At 44.7% G+C, this 19,664-nt stretch overlaps 3 protein-coding genes across 6 annotated transcripts; 2 read left to right on the forward strand and 1 right to left on the reverse strand.

Annotated features, from left to right (window-relative positions):
* Positions 1–377: 377 nt before the first annotated feature.
* Positions 378–3,183, forward strand: golga7ba (golgin A7 family, member Ba; the record flags this gene model as incomplete). The annotated part of the gene is made up of 5 exons (XM_079999870.1): positions 378–416; positions 1,747–1,872; positions 2,416–2,568; positions 2,852–2,953; positions 3,100–3,183. Exons 1-5 carry the CDS (start codon positions 405–407, stop codon positions 3,181–3,183), a joined length of 477 nt encoding a protein of 158 aa, XP_079855996.1. The 5' UTR covers positions 378–404.
* A 3,012-nt stretch (positions 3,184–6,195) lies between these two features.
* crtac1a (cartilage acidic protein 1a) lies at positions 6,196–12,657 on the reverse strand. Of its 3 annotated transcripts, XR_013844093.1 has the most exons (15): positions 12,439–12,657; positions 11,279–11,499; positions 10,756–10,952; positions 10,494–10,630; positions 10,158–10,314; positions 9,925–10,059; positions 9,549–9,685; positions 9,317–9,453; positions 8,360–8,442; positions 8,158–8,258; positions 7,920–8,088; positions 7,549–7,694; positions 7,413–7,452; positions 7,183–7,285; positions 6,196–6,719 (listed from the first exon to the last, which is right to left on the reverse strand). XR_013844093.1 is itself a non-coding variant. In XM_079998589.1 (14 exons), the coding sequence occupies exons 2-14, from the start codon at positions 11,464–11,466 to the stop codon at positions 7,278–7,280; spliced, it is 1,635 nt and encodes a 544-aa protein (XP_079854715.1). In that variant the 5' UTR covers positions 12,439–12,657; the 3' UTR covers positions 6,196–7,277. The 3 variants fall into 3 exon arrangements, 2 of the variants coding, with proteins under 2 accessions (XP_079854715.1, XP_079854714.1); XM_079998589.1 differs by having other exon boundaries at positions 6,196–7,285; positions 11,279–11,466; XM_079998588.1 differs by having other exon boundaries at positions 6,196–7,285.
* A 582-nt stretch (positions 12,658–13,239) lies between these two features.
* r3hcc1l (R3H domain and coiled-coil containing 1-like) lies at positions 13,240–19,114 on the forward strand. Of its 2 annotated transcripts, XR_013844136.1 has the most exons (8): positions 13,240–13,445; positions 14,033–14,520; positions 14,652–14,833; positions 14,997–15,067; positions 15,720–15,815; positions 16,977–17,117; positions 17,756–17,859; positions 18,161–19,114. XR_013844136.1 is itself a non-coding variant. In XM_079999707.1 (7 exons), the coding sequence occupies exons 2-7, from the start codon at positions 14,035–14,037 to the stop codon at positions 17,806–17,808; spliced, it is 1,029 nt and encodes a 342-aa protein (XP_079855833.1). In that variant the 5' UTR covers positions 13,240–13,445; positions 14,033–14,034; the 3' UTR covers positions 17,809–19,114. The 2 variants fall into 2 exon arrangements, 1 of the variants encoding a protein (XP_079855833.1); XM_079999707.1 differs by having other exon boundaries at positions 17,756–19,114.
* Positions 19,115–19,664: the final 550 nt, after the last annotated feature.

Here is a 19,664-nt window from a genome sequence, read left to right on the forward strand (position 1 = left end):
GACACCGTGGCGCCTACGCTGATTGTTGAAACTCTGAAATTTACAGACAGCCTAATACAGCCCAGTTCGACAGCCACTAAGCATAACTAACTAATTAAGTAATAATCTGAAATAATGAACACTAATAATAGTATTATTTTTAATAGTATTCTTATAATTGTTAAGAATTATTACATTAATACGTAGTAAATAAATTAACTTTTACAAAACTTTAAAATGAATGGTGTGTGTGTGTGTGTGTGTGTGTGTGTGTGTGTGTGTGTGCGCGCGCGCGCGCGGTGATGGCCCGCCCTCCGTGACGTCACGGACCGCCTCTCATGCCGCCCCCACCCCCCCAATCCCCTCTTCTGGTCATTAAATCGGTGTCAGTGCAGGGACTCGTCCCTACAGCCACGGATGGCAACATGGCGACCGAGGTGAGAATTTGTCTTGTTTATTATGTTTATTGTATTTCGCCAAAAGAGTAGCGTTTAGGATCCTAGAGTACAGCAATCTGACACGGTGTATTAGATCACCGCACTGAAAAATGACGACGATATCCTCAATTCGAGCTATTCCAATTTGATGCAGAGCAGAGAGGGCTTCTACTCCTGTCCGGGTAATCTGCACATAATTGCAAAAATATAAAAGTAATGTATGACTGCATGCGTCGGCCACGGTCCGTGGGAACGCAAAGGGGGGGGGGGGCACAAACTGGACGATTATGCGGAGGACCGAAGATCTATGTTTTGTGTCCGTTAATCCCGTGGAAGGACACCACTGCCCGTGGACCGCACCGCGTTCAGCACCACGGACAGCGATCACGGCGCGTCACGGCTGTTGCTGCTCCGAGGCCTCACACCTGGATCCGCTCTATTATTATTTAAATATGATATTATCATCAAAAGTTACCTTCAGTCCTTCAGCACGTTTACATACTGGGAAACATTTCAGCCAGTCTACTGTAACCCCCGTTCTGCCAGTAGTTCAAGACTAATAGTTATAATATAGTCCTTCAATATTACTTTTATTACTAATAATATAGTCCTTCAATATTACTTCTATTACTTATTATATAGTCCTTCAATATTACTTCTATTACCTATAATAGTCCTTCAATATAACTTCTACTACCAATAATATAGTCCTTCAATATTACTTCTACTACCAATAATATAGTCCTTCAATATTACTTCTATTACTAGTAATAAGAGTCCTTCAATATTAGTTTTAGTACTACAATTTAGTGTAATATTTACTTCTATTCATCAAATGTATTTTTTACTGTTTATTATTATTAGTAGTAGTTGAGGCATTGCTATTTGATTGCCTGCATGTTGTGTATGAAAGGTGCTAAACAAATAAATTATTGTTATTATTATCTACTATACGCACAGATTGATTGGTTGTGAACTGTCCTGAAAGATTGTCCCATCACTGTCGAGAGAGGGAGAGGGAGAGAGAGAGGGAGAGAGGATAGTATGTCCATCACTGGGCTTGGATCCAAGAGGCAACAAGGCCCAACCGTGTCCAGACAAAAAGTGATTGATCGCCCGCGTCCTGCTTCTCCCGTATCACGCCCTGCCCCTGGGGGGGTCCGCCGCGCTAAGCGCTGTTTGCACACACCACCAGCGAGCCGGCGAAGTGACAGAGAGAGAGACGGAGGCCTGGGCAAACACCCAATGTTGCCTCTTTTCAGGCACCCTGGAGGTACCGATCTGCATCAGCTTTGCGTTTGAACGTGTCGTTATGTCGGGGTGTCCTTAGTTCCACAACCTGCAGGAGCTGCGGCACAGCGCCTCGCTGGCCAACAAGGTGTTCGTGCAGAGGGACTACAGCGAGGGCACCACCTGCAAGTTCCAGACCAAGTTCCCCTCCGACCTGGAGAGCAGGGTGAGGAAGGAACCGCCCGCACGACTGCGATTTAAGTTCTTGCATTTCTCCGAGTCTGCTCGTACTCAAGTGTCACTCGTGTGATTCAAACAGGTCTGTTGTTTCTCAGAACCTCTCATCTCTATGGAGCACTGTGTTGAGGCCACACTTGAAACAATGTTCTCGAAATATGATTCAATTCCGACCTTCATATGAATTGCCTATTTTATTTTATTTGAATGTCACCATTTGCTAAATCTGCTGATTAATCATTTGGTTTTGGCTCAAATGATCAACATAGACATAATGCCTAGTAGTATATAGTATATTATACTGTAGATATGTCTACTGTTTATGCTCCGTAGGTACATTATTTACCAAGTACGTGAGTATTGTCATGGTAGCTCTGAGTGCGAGGGGATGCTAGTTTCTTCTTGTTTTATATACGAACTATGTGTTTCATTTCAGACTTTGTGACTCGGTGGGAGCCGAATTCCTCCATCCCAGAAAGCCGGGCGTGTTTTACCCACATATTAAAAGCGTTGCATGCATGGCTGTTCACAGATAGAGAGGGCACTGTTTGAAGACACCGTGAAGACCCTGAACAACTACTACGCCGAGGCAGAGAAAATCGGAGGCCATTCATACCTGGAAGGGTGTGTGGCCTGTGCTACAGCCTACCTCATTTTCCTCTGCATGGAGACCCGCTACGAGAAAGTAAGGCCGTTGGGGAAAGATAAGACATTTTGTCCGTTAACACTGCGTTACATCACATCATGTAATTTAGCAGACGCTAAAGCAGACTTAGTCACAGTATCAAACCAGCCGTATGTCACAGACGGCTTAACCTTCTCTAAAAACAAGCAGTACTAGTGGAGTTAGAGACAGTATGTTGAAAAGAGATGCTCATGGGGTGGAGGCGCCAGACCTTAGAAATCCATTTCGGTTACATGCAACGCCTCGACTTTTTTTTAAACGCTCTCTTATTTGTGTGCGTCAGGTGCTGAAGAAGATCGCCAAGTACATCCAGGAGCAGAATGAGAAGATCTACGCACCCAGGGGGCTGCTCATCACAGATCCCATCGAGAGGGGAATGAGGGTCGTATCCTCTGTCCTTGGAGTGTGTGTGTGTGTGTGTGTGTGTGTGTGTGTGTGTGTGTGTGTGTGTGTGTGTGTGTGTGTGTGTGTGTGTGTCTACGTTGCCGTACAGCACAGTACCCGCTTGGTCCCTGACAGCTGTTTCATAAGATCGAGATTTCCATCTACGAGGACCGGGGTTCCAGCGGCTCCAGCTCAGGAAGCAGCTCCACGTCCGGCAGCACCGCCCGATGACTGCACCTCCCCCCTCGGGCCACGTCCCTTTGATCACCCAACACCCCCGAGATCCGCCCGGAGAACCTACTGTAGGAACACCCGTTGCAACGCTTAGCGTATCCATCCACTGGGTATGTTCACAAAAACTGTGTTGCTTCCACGCAGAAAGGACAATGTGCTCCCCACCCTGAACTCACCACTTGAAGGATAGGTTTGCTGTTTTACAACCTGGGCGTCGTTAAAATGGTGGTTCCCATCATTTATAACCGTTTATAGCACAACATCCAACGCTTTTACATAAAGAAACGTACTGCCCTGCTGCAGCTTCTCACTCTGCTTAATGCAGTCAAAGCACCTTAAAACATGTTTAATCTCTTTTTCAACAATGGGAAACACACGTTATAGTCACGCATGAGTGTTTTTTTTTCTGAACGTGTTTTGAATAGTAGTAATATCAAATTCAGAACTACTTTTTGCAATTGCCGGCGTACATCTGGAGCATAACGTCGGGCCGGACTTTTTTAAGGCTTTAACGTTACCCCGCTGGACTGAATTTAAACAGAGTGAGAAGCCGCAGCAGTCTGTGGTGAGTGTCTCAATAGTGAAGAGTTCAGCGAGGTTGTCAACAGTTGTAAATGATGGGAACCACCATTTTACTGAAGGCCCGGGTTGAAAAAGGGCGAAGCTATCTTCTCCAAGTCGCTCTGGTGTTTTGTCGAGGTACAAGTGCTTCAAACACCGGGACCCAAGTTGCATTTCAATTTAGAACCTTTCAGTTCTCGACCCTTTTTGTGAACATACCGTCACTAGCTTTCCTCTCCTCCTTTTGAGTCACCGCACCAGTGTTATCTGCCAGGGAGAAGAAGACGAGGAAAGGGAGAAGGCAAGCTTTGAAGCGGGAATAGAAGCGTCTAGCGGGATAAAAACCTCATACCTCAACCACCGCAGCTGCTCTGCACCTGGCATCCCAGCCGCGACCTGTTATACCGCGCACACCTAGCAGCCCCGTCTGTCGCCGGGGCAACGGGCCACGCGGCCCTCGCTCGCGTCAAAGATTCCGGCCCCGCCGGCGGATCCCCTCTCAAAGCTTTGAAACGAAACCCACGTGAGCACGGGAGTGATTCGTGGCCGAAGCCGCTTTTTAATGCGAAAAAAGACGTCGCCTGGGTCTCCAGGCAGGTATTACGAAATGTTTCGATGACGTGGAAACGTCTTGACCAGGGTCCAGCGCGGCGCGGTGCGGCCTGGCACCGGACCATCTGCTTACGTCGCGGAGGTAGTGCGTCAGCCGATCCACGTCCGCCACGTCACTACGTAACATGTCGGTCGTATGCGTCTCACTCGGCTTCGGTTCCACTCGCTGCACGCGCACACACACACACACACACACACACAGGTCCGCGGACCCGAACCCTCCTCGGTTTGACTGAGCGAAGCGGCTCTTCCTAAATGTTGATTATGCAAAGACGCTGTACATGGAATGTAGCGGACGGTGGGGAGTGAACGAGTCTTCCTCGGTTTCACCCGTTGCGTCGGAAATCCACAACCACGACTTTTTTCCTTTTTAGCCGTACGAGCCTCCAAAGAACCATTACTGCCAAAATTTTGCCCCGTAAATGTGAACGTGTATTTTATTTTTAGTGACTAACTGTATTTGTGCAAAAATAAAGAACACATTTTCATACTGTTTGTTGATTTAATACACCAAAATGTGCGTTGTGTGTGTGTATGGCAACGAATAAATACTGCTTCATCACAACCGCATGAAGCTCATTTGTTTTTCATTCTCCATAGTATTGTGTAATACTTGAACTATCAGTTTGATTTCGGTTACATTCTTTTGTACCATATAGACAATGAAGTTTCTTTGGTTTTAGGAGTGGATTAAGGATTATGTTTCTTATATTATTAATAACACATGGATATTTACACATTTCCTAACAATCATGTGCTGTGGGGATGGTGTGGTTTGAGCAGCCACACCTGACCTGGATCCAGGTAACTGGTGGACCCAGGATCAGTGTGGCTGCATACCTGTTGCTCATTGGTTGGTCTAACAAGCAACAGGATAAAACTCCCAACCCCACACACACACTCAGGAGAGAGGAGCCCTGTCCTGACACATGTTATCTGCTCCTGGGCTAATGCCAGCTGGCCCACCCTCTACAATAAACTGGTGTTTACAACCCCGTCTTCTGTGCCCGAGGTCCCTGAACACGCCACTTGGTTGGCGCGTGGTAGGAGGATCTGCCACAAATCATAATTTAAAGGTGCAGCGTGTAAAATTTAGTGGCATCTAGCGGTGAGGTTGCCGACAGCAACCAACTGAATACCCCTTCCGATGGCGGTGCAACATGGTGGCCCTCCGTGGAAGAGACGGTGGCTGCGAAACTCACAAAAGGCTTGTCCGTTCTGGACGAGTAGAAGAAACATGGCGGCCTCCGTGGAGCATACCCACTCACTATGCAACGGCTCCTTCTAAGGTAACGCCAACACAACGATTCTTATTTTCATGGGATTATACACTAATTAAAACATACTTCAATGAATGAACGGGCTGCCAAGTCTGTTCTGTAAATCCTACATACTGCACCTTTAAGCAAAATATTTAACTTTACAACATAAACCACAGTGAATTTTTGTATATAATAATAACTATAACATATGCACTTGACGGCACATATCTGTATATACAAATAGCCTATCCTGTATACAGAGCTCTATTCCCTTTACTTCTATTTTGTACCCCCCCTTTGTATATCCTTTTGAGTCTTAATTAATTTTTATTTTATTTTATTTAGATTATTCTATTCACTAGCTGCATTACGTTTTAGTAATCAGTTTCAGTTAGTTAGCGAGATAGGAATTAGGCTAGCTATTATGTTCAGTTTATAACTTACTGTGCATAATCTCTGGGTGCGTTACAAAGACATTTCACTGCATATATGTATGAACGTATGTACAGTATATGTATGTGACAAATAAACCTCTTAAATCTTGAATAATAATAATAATATATCCTGGGGGTAATTTAATCACATGCCCTCCCTGAGAGTACAATTCTGTGATACATTCAACTGGATATTATGTAATATGATTCAGGTTAATACTGGTGTAGTTAATAATTGAATTTAAAACATTAATAATCAATGTTGTTATAGCCGGATCCAGGTTCCAGCTTCCAGGTTTTCTGACCATCTACTGCAGCGCAACAACCAGGAAGCCATTGTCAAGAGGTGATTAAATAGAGGTTTCATTAAAAAATAAAGAAGACCAGTAATACAGCGTAATGTCTGGAAATTCAGGCCTGAAAGCCCAAGGTGGCTCCTTGAAAGTTTACAAAGTTGGTTGAAATATGGTTAAAAAAAAAAACAAATGGTGAATGTATATGTATAGTGGTCATTTTTTCACTATGACAAAAAATGGTTATCTAAGAGTTATTGACCCATAGCGCTAGACTTGTCATTCCATGAAGAATGGTAGTGACATTTCTGAATGCTTCTAACCTTGGGATAGAGGCAGAGTTGGAGCCTTTTGTAAGATGGGAGTCACGGCTGCACAGATGACAGAAGAATAAGCAAGAAGTAGGATGGAGGAAAAACAGATCAGTTGGGTGACCAGGAGTTCAGACGAGCAGCATAACGATAAACTGTGCAGGCAAGACAGTTGTGAAAATAAACTCATCATTCTGCCATACGTGCGGTGGGGGTTTTATAGTTATATAAGCTTATTTGTATTAGCTCAACACACTAACATAATTAAACATCCTTGGAGACCCAGACCCTGCAGTCGACCTCAGCTGTTGCAGCTGTGGTCCAAGTCTTGTTTGTCTGAGAGGAATAACAGAGCGGATGGGCTGGTTTGTTTAAAGGGCTGGTAGTAAGAGGGCCATTTATGCCATAATAAGCGGACACAGCCACTATATTAATTAAAAGGGGTTTATTCAGGGTATCTGGGCAGCACAAAGACAACCTTAATCCAGAAGCTAACTGCTAATTACATAGCCCAACTACTCACAGAGTAAAGAAAATGACAAGGGGTGGTCTTCAAAAAATCGCAGTCCAAGGTTTAAAACCACTGCATTCCATTTCTTCTAAAAAGGACATGCCACCTCAAATACCTGAAGAAATGTGGGGTGGGGAAAAAAAAACCAGAAAATAAATCAAATGAAAGAATTAACACCATAAAAATGAATTCATTAAATGAATTAAAATTACATTTAATCCGTGACAACAATTTCAACTTACCTACACAGTGGCCATTTATGATAGCCAAGCCTTGGCCACACTGAAAGTAGGTGAAAGTATTTAATTTCTTTCCAAAGCAAACCTCCTATTGATTTACATGATTTACAATAAATGCTGTGGATCTTGTGGTGCGTACCTGCGTGCCGTTGGGAAGCACAGGTGTCTCCCCCGCTTTGGGATAATTGACTTCCACCACAGAGTTGATCTCTCCGGCTTGGAGCGGGCGAGCGACAGAGCTGCCGTCCGGCCACAAGACCTCCAAGACGGTCGCCACATCCTTCCCTGGGAGTCGTGAGAGGAGGAAACCGGATCAGACTGACTGAGGTGGACTGTTCACAGCAACGTTACGTCGCTTTCATGTTTAACACATTGCAACGGAACGTTTTAAAATATATTTTTTAACACGTGTTGTCAAATCAGTCATGTGCTCTTTCTCACGCTCCGTTGCACCTACGCTGAAGGTAACATGTTTCAAGTGTATACGAGGTGGAGACGAGAGGGGAGCACCTAATCCAAAATGGGCGACGGGCTCCATCTCACAGAGGTATCCTGAGCCGCCATCGATGATGCGAGTGTGGGCCCCGCTCCGGCGGGTGAAGACCGTCACCTTGGCGCCGCGAGCGAACGCTCCGAACCGGGTGCGTGGAATTACGCGCAGCCAGTTGTTGGACGATCCCTGAATGACAGACAGAAAGATTATAAGCGCCGCAAATCAGCCGGAGCGGGAGAACCGTCTCACACCAACCTGTGTGACCTTGAAGACAGAGACAGGCTGTGAGGCACTCTCTCCGTGTGCGAGCATGAGGTCCAGCCGCCCGTCTCCGTCGAAATCTGTCGCCACGCCTCCTGTGAAGCACAGTGCACCACATTCCCGCATTGTCTCACGCGACAGATTAAAGCTAAAACCGATGCAAAAAAATGGACTCGCTGGAGATGGGAGTGCTGACCTGTGCCGCGGCCCTGGGGCTCCTCGGCGTCGCCCGCGTTCAGCTCCTGGATCCAAGGGTCTGCGCTGGCGTTCCTCGAGACCCTGCACACACAGAGAGATGGATATACTGTGTATTACAGCACATATTATCTATCTATCTATCTATCTATCTATCTATCTACTGTTGGGATCTGGAAAACGGATCCCTCCCAGATTGGTTGATGTGTGGCGCTTCCTCAATAAGACGGAGACGGGTGTGAGGCAAAATGGATCCTTTTATTAGTGCTACTGCAGTAAGGTCAGTTCCTAAAGTCTCGCCCGCCGAAAAGACGACGACAAAGACGAAAAGACAATGACAACAAAGATGACAACCCCTAAAAGTCTCCCCTAAGCAAGTCGTCACAAAAGGATATATGGATCACAAAGAACTGTGTACGTGCAAAAGAGCATGAGCATCATGCTCAGAAAAGTACTGGAGACAATATGTGTGCGACTGGTCACAAAGAACTGTTTTCCAACCAGAGGCGCCATTTTATACAAGTGCCATATTACTTCTAACAGGCGCCATTTTATAACAATATTACTTCTAACACTACCTATCTGTCTATCTATATCTACCTATCTACCTGTCTGTCTGTCTGTCTACCTACCTATCTATCTATCTACCTGTCTATCTATCTATCTATCGATCATCTATCTATCTATCCATCTATCTATCTATCTACCTATCTGTCTGTCTATCAATCTATCTGTCTATCTACCTACCTATCTGTCTATCTACCTGTCTATCTATCTATCCGTCCGTCTGTCTGTCCGTCCGTCCGTCTGTCTGTCTATCTATCCGTCTATCTGTCTGTCTGTCTATTTGTCGATCTGTCTGTCTGTCTATTTGTCGACCTGTCTGTCTGTCTGTCTGTCTGTCGACCTGTCTGTCTATCTATCTATCTATCTATCTATCTATCGGTCTATCTGTTACCTGAAGAGCCTGTTAGGAGCGTTGCCTCTGTAGGCGATGTTGTTAAAAAACACTTCCAGCTCCTTGTCGTTGTCAAAGTCGGCAGCAACGACAGTACGGACGGGAGAGGGGGCCGAGAAGGCTGCGGTGGCTCCATCCTGGATGCATAGGGAACAGGGGGAGTTTGATTGTTTTCTTTTCATTCATTCTGTTGCAAACGACACGACTCGCCTCGCGGGTCCCCTCTACTCGCCCGGAATGCAGCGCCGTCGCCCTGCAGGAAAAGTCTGTGCGGGCCGTTCCAGTTTCCATAGACAATGTCTGTCTTTCTGTCACCGTTGAAGTCAGCGAGCGCCACTCCCCTGCCATGCTGGTAGCGATCCTCCACCCCTAAAGAGGGGACAACAGCTTCAAGGAAGATGAAAAACATTTTCCCTGTGCAAAAATGTTAAATTGATCAAGAGACCAGCAAAGGTAAATACACCAAGGAGACAGCACAACGTGCCTCTTTTAGTAGTTTGTGCGGTCACATCGTTTTTAATCGAGTGACAGCACTTTGCCAGATCACCAAAGCTGTTCAACCATGACTATTCCGATATTCAGCTCATCTCCTTTCCTTTCCTGCTCACCCGCCTTTCCCGCCACGTCAACAAAGGTTCCATCTCCGTTGTTCTTGAACAGGAAGTTGGGTCCGTTCTCGTTGTCGCAGAACACGTCAGACGCGGCCTGGCTGAGGATCGGTCCGACCACCACACCTCGTCCGCCTGCGTGGCGCCCAAACCGGCCACGTTAAGATTCTGCTCGCTGAGCAGGCAGGGAAACGACACACGCAACACTCCCCCCTCCCGACGTTTCCCATTACCTGTCAATTTGTTCACGCCGGCCTCCGTGGCCACGTCGGAGAGAGCGATAACGCCTTTCACGGGGTCACTGGCAGTTTCATCCATTTCTATCAGAGCGTGGGGGCCGACGTTGCCGCTGGCGTAGTTGGCGACATAGATGGCGTAACGGCCAGAACCCTACAGCGAAGACGGGGAGCAGGCGAGAGAGCGTCAGTGGAAAGGGTTCGGGGAACTGGAAAACGTCTCTTCTAACCTGAGGGAGTCGAAAAAAACAACAACAAAGCGCAGAGCACGACGGAATGCACGGAACACCGCGGCTCGCCCCGCAAAGAGCCTGAGACGAGGCGTTTCCTCACCTTCCTGTCCACACACGCCACCGAGCGCCCCGCCATATGGCCGGCCACCCCCCGGCGCAGGTTGATGTCATCGCTGAACAGATCCTCGAAGCGTCCGTTACGGAACTTGAAGAGCTTGTCGGAGTACGTCGCCCGTCCTGCCAAGGAAACCAGTCGTGCATCACTGGGTCGTCGCCGAATCTGACACGTCACCCCCGGCACTCAGAGATGACTTGTTAGCGTCACAATCGACCAGAGCGTGGCTGGTTAACGTCCCGCTCACCAGAGTAGGCATTGTTTGTGTTGAGGAAGTAGATCTCTTCTCGGCCATCTCCGTCGACGTCACAGGCGGTGACTCCGATGGCGTTCCCCGCTGTATCTCTGAGCGCGTAGAACGGCGAGCTGCGGTCGTCCACCGCAATGTTCACCAGCTTACTCTGACCGTGATCATACTTCAGTACCAAGTTGGGACCGTTGTATCTGGAAAGAGCGTCACATCACGGGTTTTGGATTTTATGCATGACCTTCCTATATACTCTCTACATTATTATCTATATCCATATAATCTTTATCTATATCAATATATAAAAATAAACATTTACTAATAAACACAATGTTTATTCTGATTCCTGCACTATCTTGCACTTGTATCTGGTTGAATTTAGAAACAGGTGTTCAGGCTCTTAAATTCGATGTGGCTCCAATGGTCGCTGTATGCTTTGATTGTTTCCAGCGTCTCATCTAAGTCTCTTTGGACATAAGCGTGTGATCGGTGAACAAATCTAAACGTTAATCTTCATATTCACCCCGCCACCACCACTTCCAGGCCACCGTCGCCGTCCACATCGGTTACGGCCATGCCGTAGTTCAGCTGTGTTGGGTTGTTGGCGCTGTCGGGAGGAAGGACGCTCCCCGTCACCGCTTGAAACATGGGCTCAGAGCTCTGAGCCGCAGACTGGAGCCACAGCCCCAGCAGGAGACTCCAACCCCACATCTCCACCACCCGAGCGGGGGCAAAGGGACAAGGCTGGTTAGATATCAGGATGCAAGAAAAAAACCTTGTGTGTTGGTGGCAGGTTTACAAAGAACAGCAAGGACGCAAACGATATTCCGGCATAACAAGAGGCTTGTGAGCATCATTCAGAGACACGGAGCTACATCTTTACATTACAATACAACATCGTTTTTGTTCTGTCTTTACTTTAACTTTGGTTGTAGATATTTGAATACTCTTTTGTTTAGTATTATTTGTCTTATTATAATTAATGTTATAAGTAGTAGTAGTAGTAGTAATATTAGTAGTAGTAATAGTTGTAGTAGTAAAAGTAGTTGTAGTAGTACTAGCAATAGTAGTAGTAGTAGTAATAGTAGTAGTAGTAATAGTAGAAGCATTAGTAGTAGTCGTAGTAGTAGTAGTAATAGAAGTAGTAGTAGTAAAAGAAGTAGTAGTAATATTAGTTATAGTAGTAGTAGTATTTTTAGTAGTGGTAGTAGTAGTAATAGAAGTAGTAGTAGTAGTAGTAAAATAAGTAGTAATATTAGTTATAGTAGTAGTAGTATTTTTAGTAGTTGTAGTAGTAATAGTAGTTGTAGTAGTAGTAGTAGAATTAGTAGTAGTAGTAGTAGTCGTCGTGATAATAGTAGTAATAGTAGTAGCATTAGAAGTAATAGTCGTAGTGGTATTAGTAGTAGTAGTAGTAGTAGTAGAAGTATTAATATTAGTATTAATACTATTTCTTCATGTATCATGTATTATTGTCCTAAATCCCCTCGGGAATTAATTAAGTCTTATCTTATCTTACCTTATTTATTGATGCTGTTTAATTTTGTGTCTAAGACAATGTATTACGAACCCACGATAATACAAATATGTTACTGAACAGTTGCAATTACCAACAACAATTATGGAAAAACATCATATTAAAATGTATTAAATGAAACATTCTCATGCACAATGTTACGTTACCTTAAATCACCGGCGTCCGAGGATATTATTACCTCACGAGGAGAAGAAATTATGTGTGATTCATTTATCGGTTTTGTTTTTTTCAGAAAAAAATGAATGTTTGAAAGTATATGCAGGTCCAACACACGAACTCGGAGTTCGATCAAACAATAAACTAAATGAAACCAAGAGTTTGCGGCTCATTACGCAAGGCTTGTGGAACGGACTAAGTAGTTACGAGTTTGACCAATGGCTGCTCAGCATAGCGGCGCTATGGGGGGGGGGGGGGGGGGGGTGCCCATTTCCCACAATGCTTAGCTACGTTCGCGTCAGTCGTGTTACGTTCCATGAAAGTCCGAACTCTGAAAAAATAAATAAAACAATCGCCCCCTACCTCCAAAAAAGCAAAGGAACGACCATTCAAAATCGCAATTGCAAGTCCGAATTTCGGGGTAGATCGGGATTACCGAGATTACCGGGATAATGGGCCTGACGTCACAGAAACGGTGGCACACACCGTTTAATGGCGAACAGAGTTCCCCGTGCATTGGTTTTAGACAAAACGTCTAATTTGGAACTACGCTGTCGTTTTTTTTTTTTACGTTATTATAACATACGCTTTGTAGCTTGTAGAATTCACAAGCTAGTCAAACAAACACAAATGGTCTGCGGCCGTCCATGTTTTCCCGAAAAAAAACATTGGATGAAATTTAGCTCAGACGTGGGGGGGGGGCTACCCAAAATGACCGATTTCCAAATTTAGTAGGAACGCAGCACTACAACACCGGAAGGCCTCCGTGTTCGTCATCGCGTAGCAAACATGCACCAAGCCGTCCGAAATAAAACAATGTACTGACGTTTTAGAAGTGAAAAGGGATATCGCCGGTGTCCTGGTTAATTGTGGAAAAACTCAGGAGAATTGGAGTTGGGAAGCGTTCAACCGTTTTCCACAACAACTCCATTACCCGTAACCCTCAGCGTGTTGACGTCATTCCGTGCGACGAGCATCTGTATTCAAACAAACGCAGGTAAGAAGAGAAATACAACGTTGCACCAAATAGCCATCAAGACAGATGGAAGAAATGAAGGGATGTTTGTGTTTAGGCGATGTGTGTGCGTGTGTGAGGGGTAGACAAAAAGTTAAATGAGGACCGGATTTCACAGGCTATGGCTGTGTGTCCGTTGGGCTTCAAATGGAAGACGCCATGAAGCAGAGGAGTTGCTATGCAAATGACCGACGTTGCTCTAAAAACACAATCTAGAAATGGAAGCTTTCCCTGTCGTTGCACGATCGCCCGAGCGCAATTGTTTGAGATAATCGGACTGCCACCTCGTCGGGTTCTAGCGTCGCGTTCCCATCCAAATGTATCTATGCGAAACCAGTTATGCGAACCAGTTGGGAAAACGTTGCTCGAACGATGACTAGGATGCGCGTCTGCCGCATTCCAGGTTTTGGGAGGAGGAAAACTATCTACTGCGCAATAAATGCATTGATTGCGACAACAAAACAGGAAAAAAGCAAAACAAAAAAAACCCAGTTATGATTTCTCAAAGTTTCTAATGTTTGTCCGAAGGGTGGAGTACTTGCTTTTAACCCATGATGTGTTTGATTTAGCTATGGAGTTGGGAGAGCCAAAAAAAGAGGCGGTTCCCGCCAACCCCCCGGCTGCGGCTCCGTCTCGGTCCAAGAGGCCGGACAGGACCCCCCACGGGGCCAAGAAACAGCAAGACACCCCCAAAGGCAAGCTCCAAACCGGTGAGGAAACCAAGCCGAGACCCAGGCCTCGCTACACGGACAAAGCGCGGAAGAACGCCAAGAACAAGAAGAACAAGCCCAGTGAACCAAACGTGACAGATTCCGCCGGAGGAGACGAGGCCTCCAAGTCTGATGCAAAGGGAGGGCAGCTGGGAGACGCGGACGCGCAGAGCAATGGACAACCCACGTCGGTCACCCAGGAGGCAGAAGAAGAGGCTCAGGCTCGGCTGGAACGACTGGATGTTAAGTCTGAGGAGGACGGGGAGGAAGAGGAGGAGGAGGAAGACAGCTGGGACACCTTGTTCAACGATGATGGGGATTGTCTGGAGCCACATCTTCTGGAAGAGGTCGGTACTCTTGCCTCATTCATCTGTGAACATTATATCCGTTGTCGCTCCCTTACGGCTCCCTTCTTTCAGTTCTTCTAAAACGTTCATCTTTGCACTCCCACCACTTTCCATCCCCTCAACCCCCTCAGATAGCTGCAAAGGAAGGTAGAAAGAAGAAGTCTGTCCAGGAGGCCAGGTTTGATTACCTCAACATGGAGAGAGATGGCGACATTGACATCACAGAGGATGAGCTGTCTCATATAATTGAGATCTATGACTTTCCTCCAGAGTTCAAGATCGAGGACCTTCTCAAGTTGTTTACATCCCAGCAGTACGTGCTAGTGTAGTTCATATCTTTAAATAAATATATATATATATTAAATTTATATATATATATATATATATATATATATATATATATATATATATATATATATATATATATATATATATATATATAGTCACATAAAATGCTTGTGTGTCTGTGTTTCTAGACAAAGAGGCCTTGACATCCAGTGGATTGATGACACACATGTCATTGGCCTGTTCTCCAGCCCCATAGCAGGTGAGTGTAACTCTTTTTGTGTGGTGTTATACTATATAGTGGTACCTCGACTTAACTGTAACTCGTCTGATAAGAACGGTCGTATGTTAAAACAGTCGTATGTCGAAGCAATTTTTCCCATATAAATTATGAAATCGTGAAGGGTGAAAATAAACAAAATACACAGCACAAACACAGTAAATATGAAAAATATATCGATAAGCCACAAACTACGTGCACACGCGATGTAGGTCGCCCGCTGACCTACTGCTGACTGGCCGCCGACATGCCAACTGCAAATTTTGTATCTCGGAGCAGTCAGTCGCAAGTCCATACAAATTTTCACGACTATCGCTACTCGTATCTTGGATTAGTCGTAAGTAGACGCAGTCGTAAGGTCTCATTTTGAGCCTACAATCAACCCTATTTCTACAGTGTATTTCTACATGGTTATGTTTTAGGCCTCATAACTTTCCTGTTTAAGGTCACACACAATAATTCCTTAGGTTAAAGAAGAGACTTATACCAGTAAATTCAGCACACATATTGGAAATAATATGATAACATTACGACAGAATTTTCCAATGTGAACTTTTTGTTAAGTATAATTATTTTTTCTTCAAAAATAATAAGCATATTGACCAATTGATATTGTTTCTATGTTCCTGCCAAGCCCGTGAAGCCTTGAAGACCAAATATGCGTTATTGAAGGTTCGACCCCTCTCCCAGTCCTCCAGTGCAACCAAGGCCAAAGCTCGCAGCTGCTCAGGTACACATTGTGCATCAAGCCAGTCCATTCTTTTTTTATCAATTCACTCCAGAGTTTCCATTATCCAGTAATTCCTGGTTTTTGACCTGGAACATCTGTTCAAGTCCAACATATTTAAATCTCTCCGGTCATAATGTCCAGTGAAAATAATTCCCTCTAAGCACAATTTAAATTCCTGCTAGGTGAAAATGATAATGATAATGAATACAATATTTATATTCCTCCATTTTGATAAAAAAAAAAAAAAAAAAAAAAAATCCACAGATCTTTTCATTTCCTTATTTGGCAAGTTGCAACGGAAAGCCAATCAGACCTGTCACCTCACGTTAATTGACATAGAAATAAGCCCCATCCCTTCCCTCGTGGACAGGTTGCACTTGTAAACACACAGTGACAGAGCACAGTGTCCAGAACTCTGAGGAGAAGCAGAAAGATGACGTAATGTGAGAACAAGGACACGTACATCCGTTGTTTGTCAATTTTCTTTGGAGCGGAGGGGGTATTTAAGTTCTGACCCAAAGCAGACGGTAAATATATATATAATATTATTTTTATTTTAAGTTTTTATCAAAATTGTATTTGAGTAAAATTATAATTAAAGCAGCTGCACTTGTTACTTATTGTTCACAAAGAGAAATAATTTGTTTTTAAATCGTAATATGCGTAATATTTATTTATTTATTTTAAAAACGGCGTTAACAGACGGGACTTATATTCAATAAAATATATTTCAAATTGACATGCATTCATGATATCATCCTTTATAAAGCCTGTCTATCAGTTGTTTTTAAGCTAAATCATTACAGATAACGTTTGACTGGAATCTCTCCAGTTTTTCCAGGACATTAAAAAAACTTCCAGGACGCGTTGACCAGCAGAATTTTTTTTCTAATGGAAACGGTGATTCACACTCATTATCATTCAGTTGTCTTTCATTCTAAAGACTTATTTTGAAAGATCAAGACCCAACCTGGATATGTCTGGATACATGTTACTAGGTCTGAACAGGGCAATAAGGTCACCGGGTGAAGTGAATTCTGTGCAAAAAGAGTCTTAAGTCATACAGTATATACATGAACATTTCATGTATTTGAAGTTATGTGTCTTGATAAAAGGCCTTTAATCAATACTTTCTATTGCCTTCATCTGTCTCACCTCCAGATGACCTCCTGCCTTCTATGGAGCGACCCCAGACAAGCGCGGCGCTTGCCCGCAGGCTGGTGATCGGCGCGCTGGGTGTGAAGAGCAAGCAGACCAAGGAAGCCCGTGACGCGGAGAAGAAAAAACTCCAGGAGGCCAGAGGTACTTAAAACCCATGGGTATTATATGTTGCCGGCTTGCTTGCTCCGAACCGTTTCCCAGATTCTATGTTTCCAAACAGCAGCCTGCGCTCATCCTTTGTGCACGGAGGCTCACCCTTATGTCTGTACTGCAAGTTTACCGCCACAAGTGGGCGCTGTTCTTAAACCTAACGAAGAACATTGGAAGCGGACTTGCACGCAGGCACGGAGAGACTTTGATCTTCATCCCTGTCCCCGTAATGTCGTACAGATCTTTAGGTCTATAATCAGAGGAGCCGTCATTTCCCCCAACAGACAGAACTTAAGTATACAGGCACCGAAGCCACAAGTGGCTGTCCACTTAGCACGCAGTCAGAAGTTACGTTGGGGCTTTTATGCAAAGGCAGCTAAATACAGCTCCCTTGCTCTTGGCACAAACGTCCTGTGATCTCAATGTAAAATCCCAGCATGCACCGCGTACGTTTCAAGCGCTTTGAGTTGCATCAGGCTTTGAAAATCGTGTGTTTAAAACACACGTTCCACCAAGGGCTTTATACATATCCGTCGAATACCCATGACTCCACAAGGAGGGCGACGTGGGGCTGTGGGTAGATGAAAAGGCTGAATAGTCCTGTGTCTATGTGATTCATTATTTTTCAGAGGAAAAGCGTCTCGCAGCCAAACAGCGGGAAGATGCTTGGGAAGGGAACTGACCCCCAGCCGAAACCTGTGTTCCTGTAACCTAACAGGGGCTGGAGACTGTGGTTTGTAACACTGGACAGAGAGCAGTCCTCTTTTTTATTTTATCTATATATATATATATATATATATATATATATATATATACACACACACACACACACACACACACACATTTTTATTTTGCAACCTCATAACGGCCAGTCCCTCTTATCATCGCTCTACTGCAAAACTCCACTTTGCACTGTGCCCTTGTCTTCCACTTCCATTCTGCACAACATCTCGTCGTCCAGTTGCCGCTCCTTTTCACACCAGAGGTAATATCCTTGTGCTGTCCCTTCACTTGTTTTTCCGCCTCGTGTCCAGGGGCAGTCCTCGAGCCGCAAGGACCGCCGCCCTCATCATCCGTAGAGACTCCTGGCCGCAATTGAATTCTCTCCCTTAACATTGTTAAGCCCGGTTCTATACTGAAACACATTAACTCAGCTTTTACGCCCAATGACACAACGGGGGCAAGTAATATCTTTAGTAGAACGCTCTTGTTTTTTAATTTTTTTGCGTGGTATGCTTTACATTTAAACCCTCATAATTCCACAAAAGCCGGCATATACACTGTATTTTATGTGGTATAATATGTTATGTAAAATAGAATGAATTTTGTCCAGATCGTGGGAAAATATATGCTCCGTTTTTAAGTACATCCTCTAGGACCTGGAAGAGTCTGTGTCATGTATCCGAAGCCACTTCCGAGCGGGAAGACACAGACATTTTCAGGGGCACGGTCTCCTTTGGTGTGGAAGGTAGCTCACGCTTAATTCAATGAAGCGACAGAGGAGAGCTTCACTGTTTCCACTTGAACCAGGCTTTGTGAATACGCATGAGTATTATCATATGGTACATGTGCTCTTTTTAATGTCATCGTAGATCACTTTGACTTTAATTTGAAGAATTATGCAGGCCTGCTCTAAGTTGGGTGAGTCTCCAGCTGCCATGTTTGAACCACAATATTTCACACAGAAGTATCCCATTGGCATGCATGCATATGTATTTTAATTAAAAACTTGACAGTATACTTCCATCACATGTGGGACATTATATGAAACCACATTGTAAAACGAAGATGGCCCTGTGATTTGACTGTTGCTACCCTATCAGCAAACCCATTCTTTGAAATGTCTGCATTAAAACTCAGGTCTCATGAGTCTGGATTTGCTATAGTGGGTTTTTGCTATTTGTATTGTTTTATTGTATTGTCTCATATGTCATAACTGTTCATTTAGCATCCAGCAGTGTTTCCTTTCATTAAAGTGCTCACCAAATAATTCAACGGCAAATGTGTGCCCCTGTTTATTATATGAGAAAAATAAAACAAGTGGGTGGACACAAAAACAAGTTCAGCGAAACTTGAGCCGGTCGGGCTGGACTGTTTTGCAAGCCGACGTCTATAAATGACTCCCAATGGATGGTCTAAGCAGATGTACATGTTCTTTTTCTGGAATTATCCAGAACCGACGTGGACCTCCCTGTGTGCTGTGGTTCCCTTCCACTTTAGCTGCAACCGGCTCCCCTGGCCAGGCTCAAGGCGAAGCGCTCGTCTAGGGTTTTCTCTCGACAGCGCTCATCAACGCTGTGAGATCTAAGCCCTGCCGTGATCCTACGTTTTACTGTGGCTTTATGAGGAGCTGATCTCCCAGATGACTGCTGCCTGGGTGCGACACAACCAGCAGACTAGTCGACAAACACAAACCACTGCTAAAGCAAGTGATGGTTTTAAAATGCCAACCAATATGCCTAAAAGTGACGTTATGCCAGAGCAATATAAATCAAATATAGATATTGCAGAAAAGATAGTCCTCACACAACGACGAGT

The sequence above is a fragment of the Zeus faber genome, assembly GCF_960531495.2.
Source record: "Zeus faber genome assembly, chromosome: 4".
In the NCBI taxonomy this organism is placed as follows: domain Eukaryota; kingdom Metazoa; phylum Chordata; class Actinopteri; order Zeiformes; family Zeidae; genus Zeus; species Zeus faber.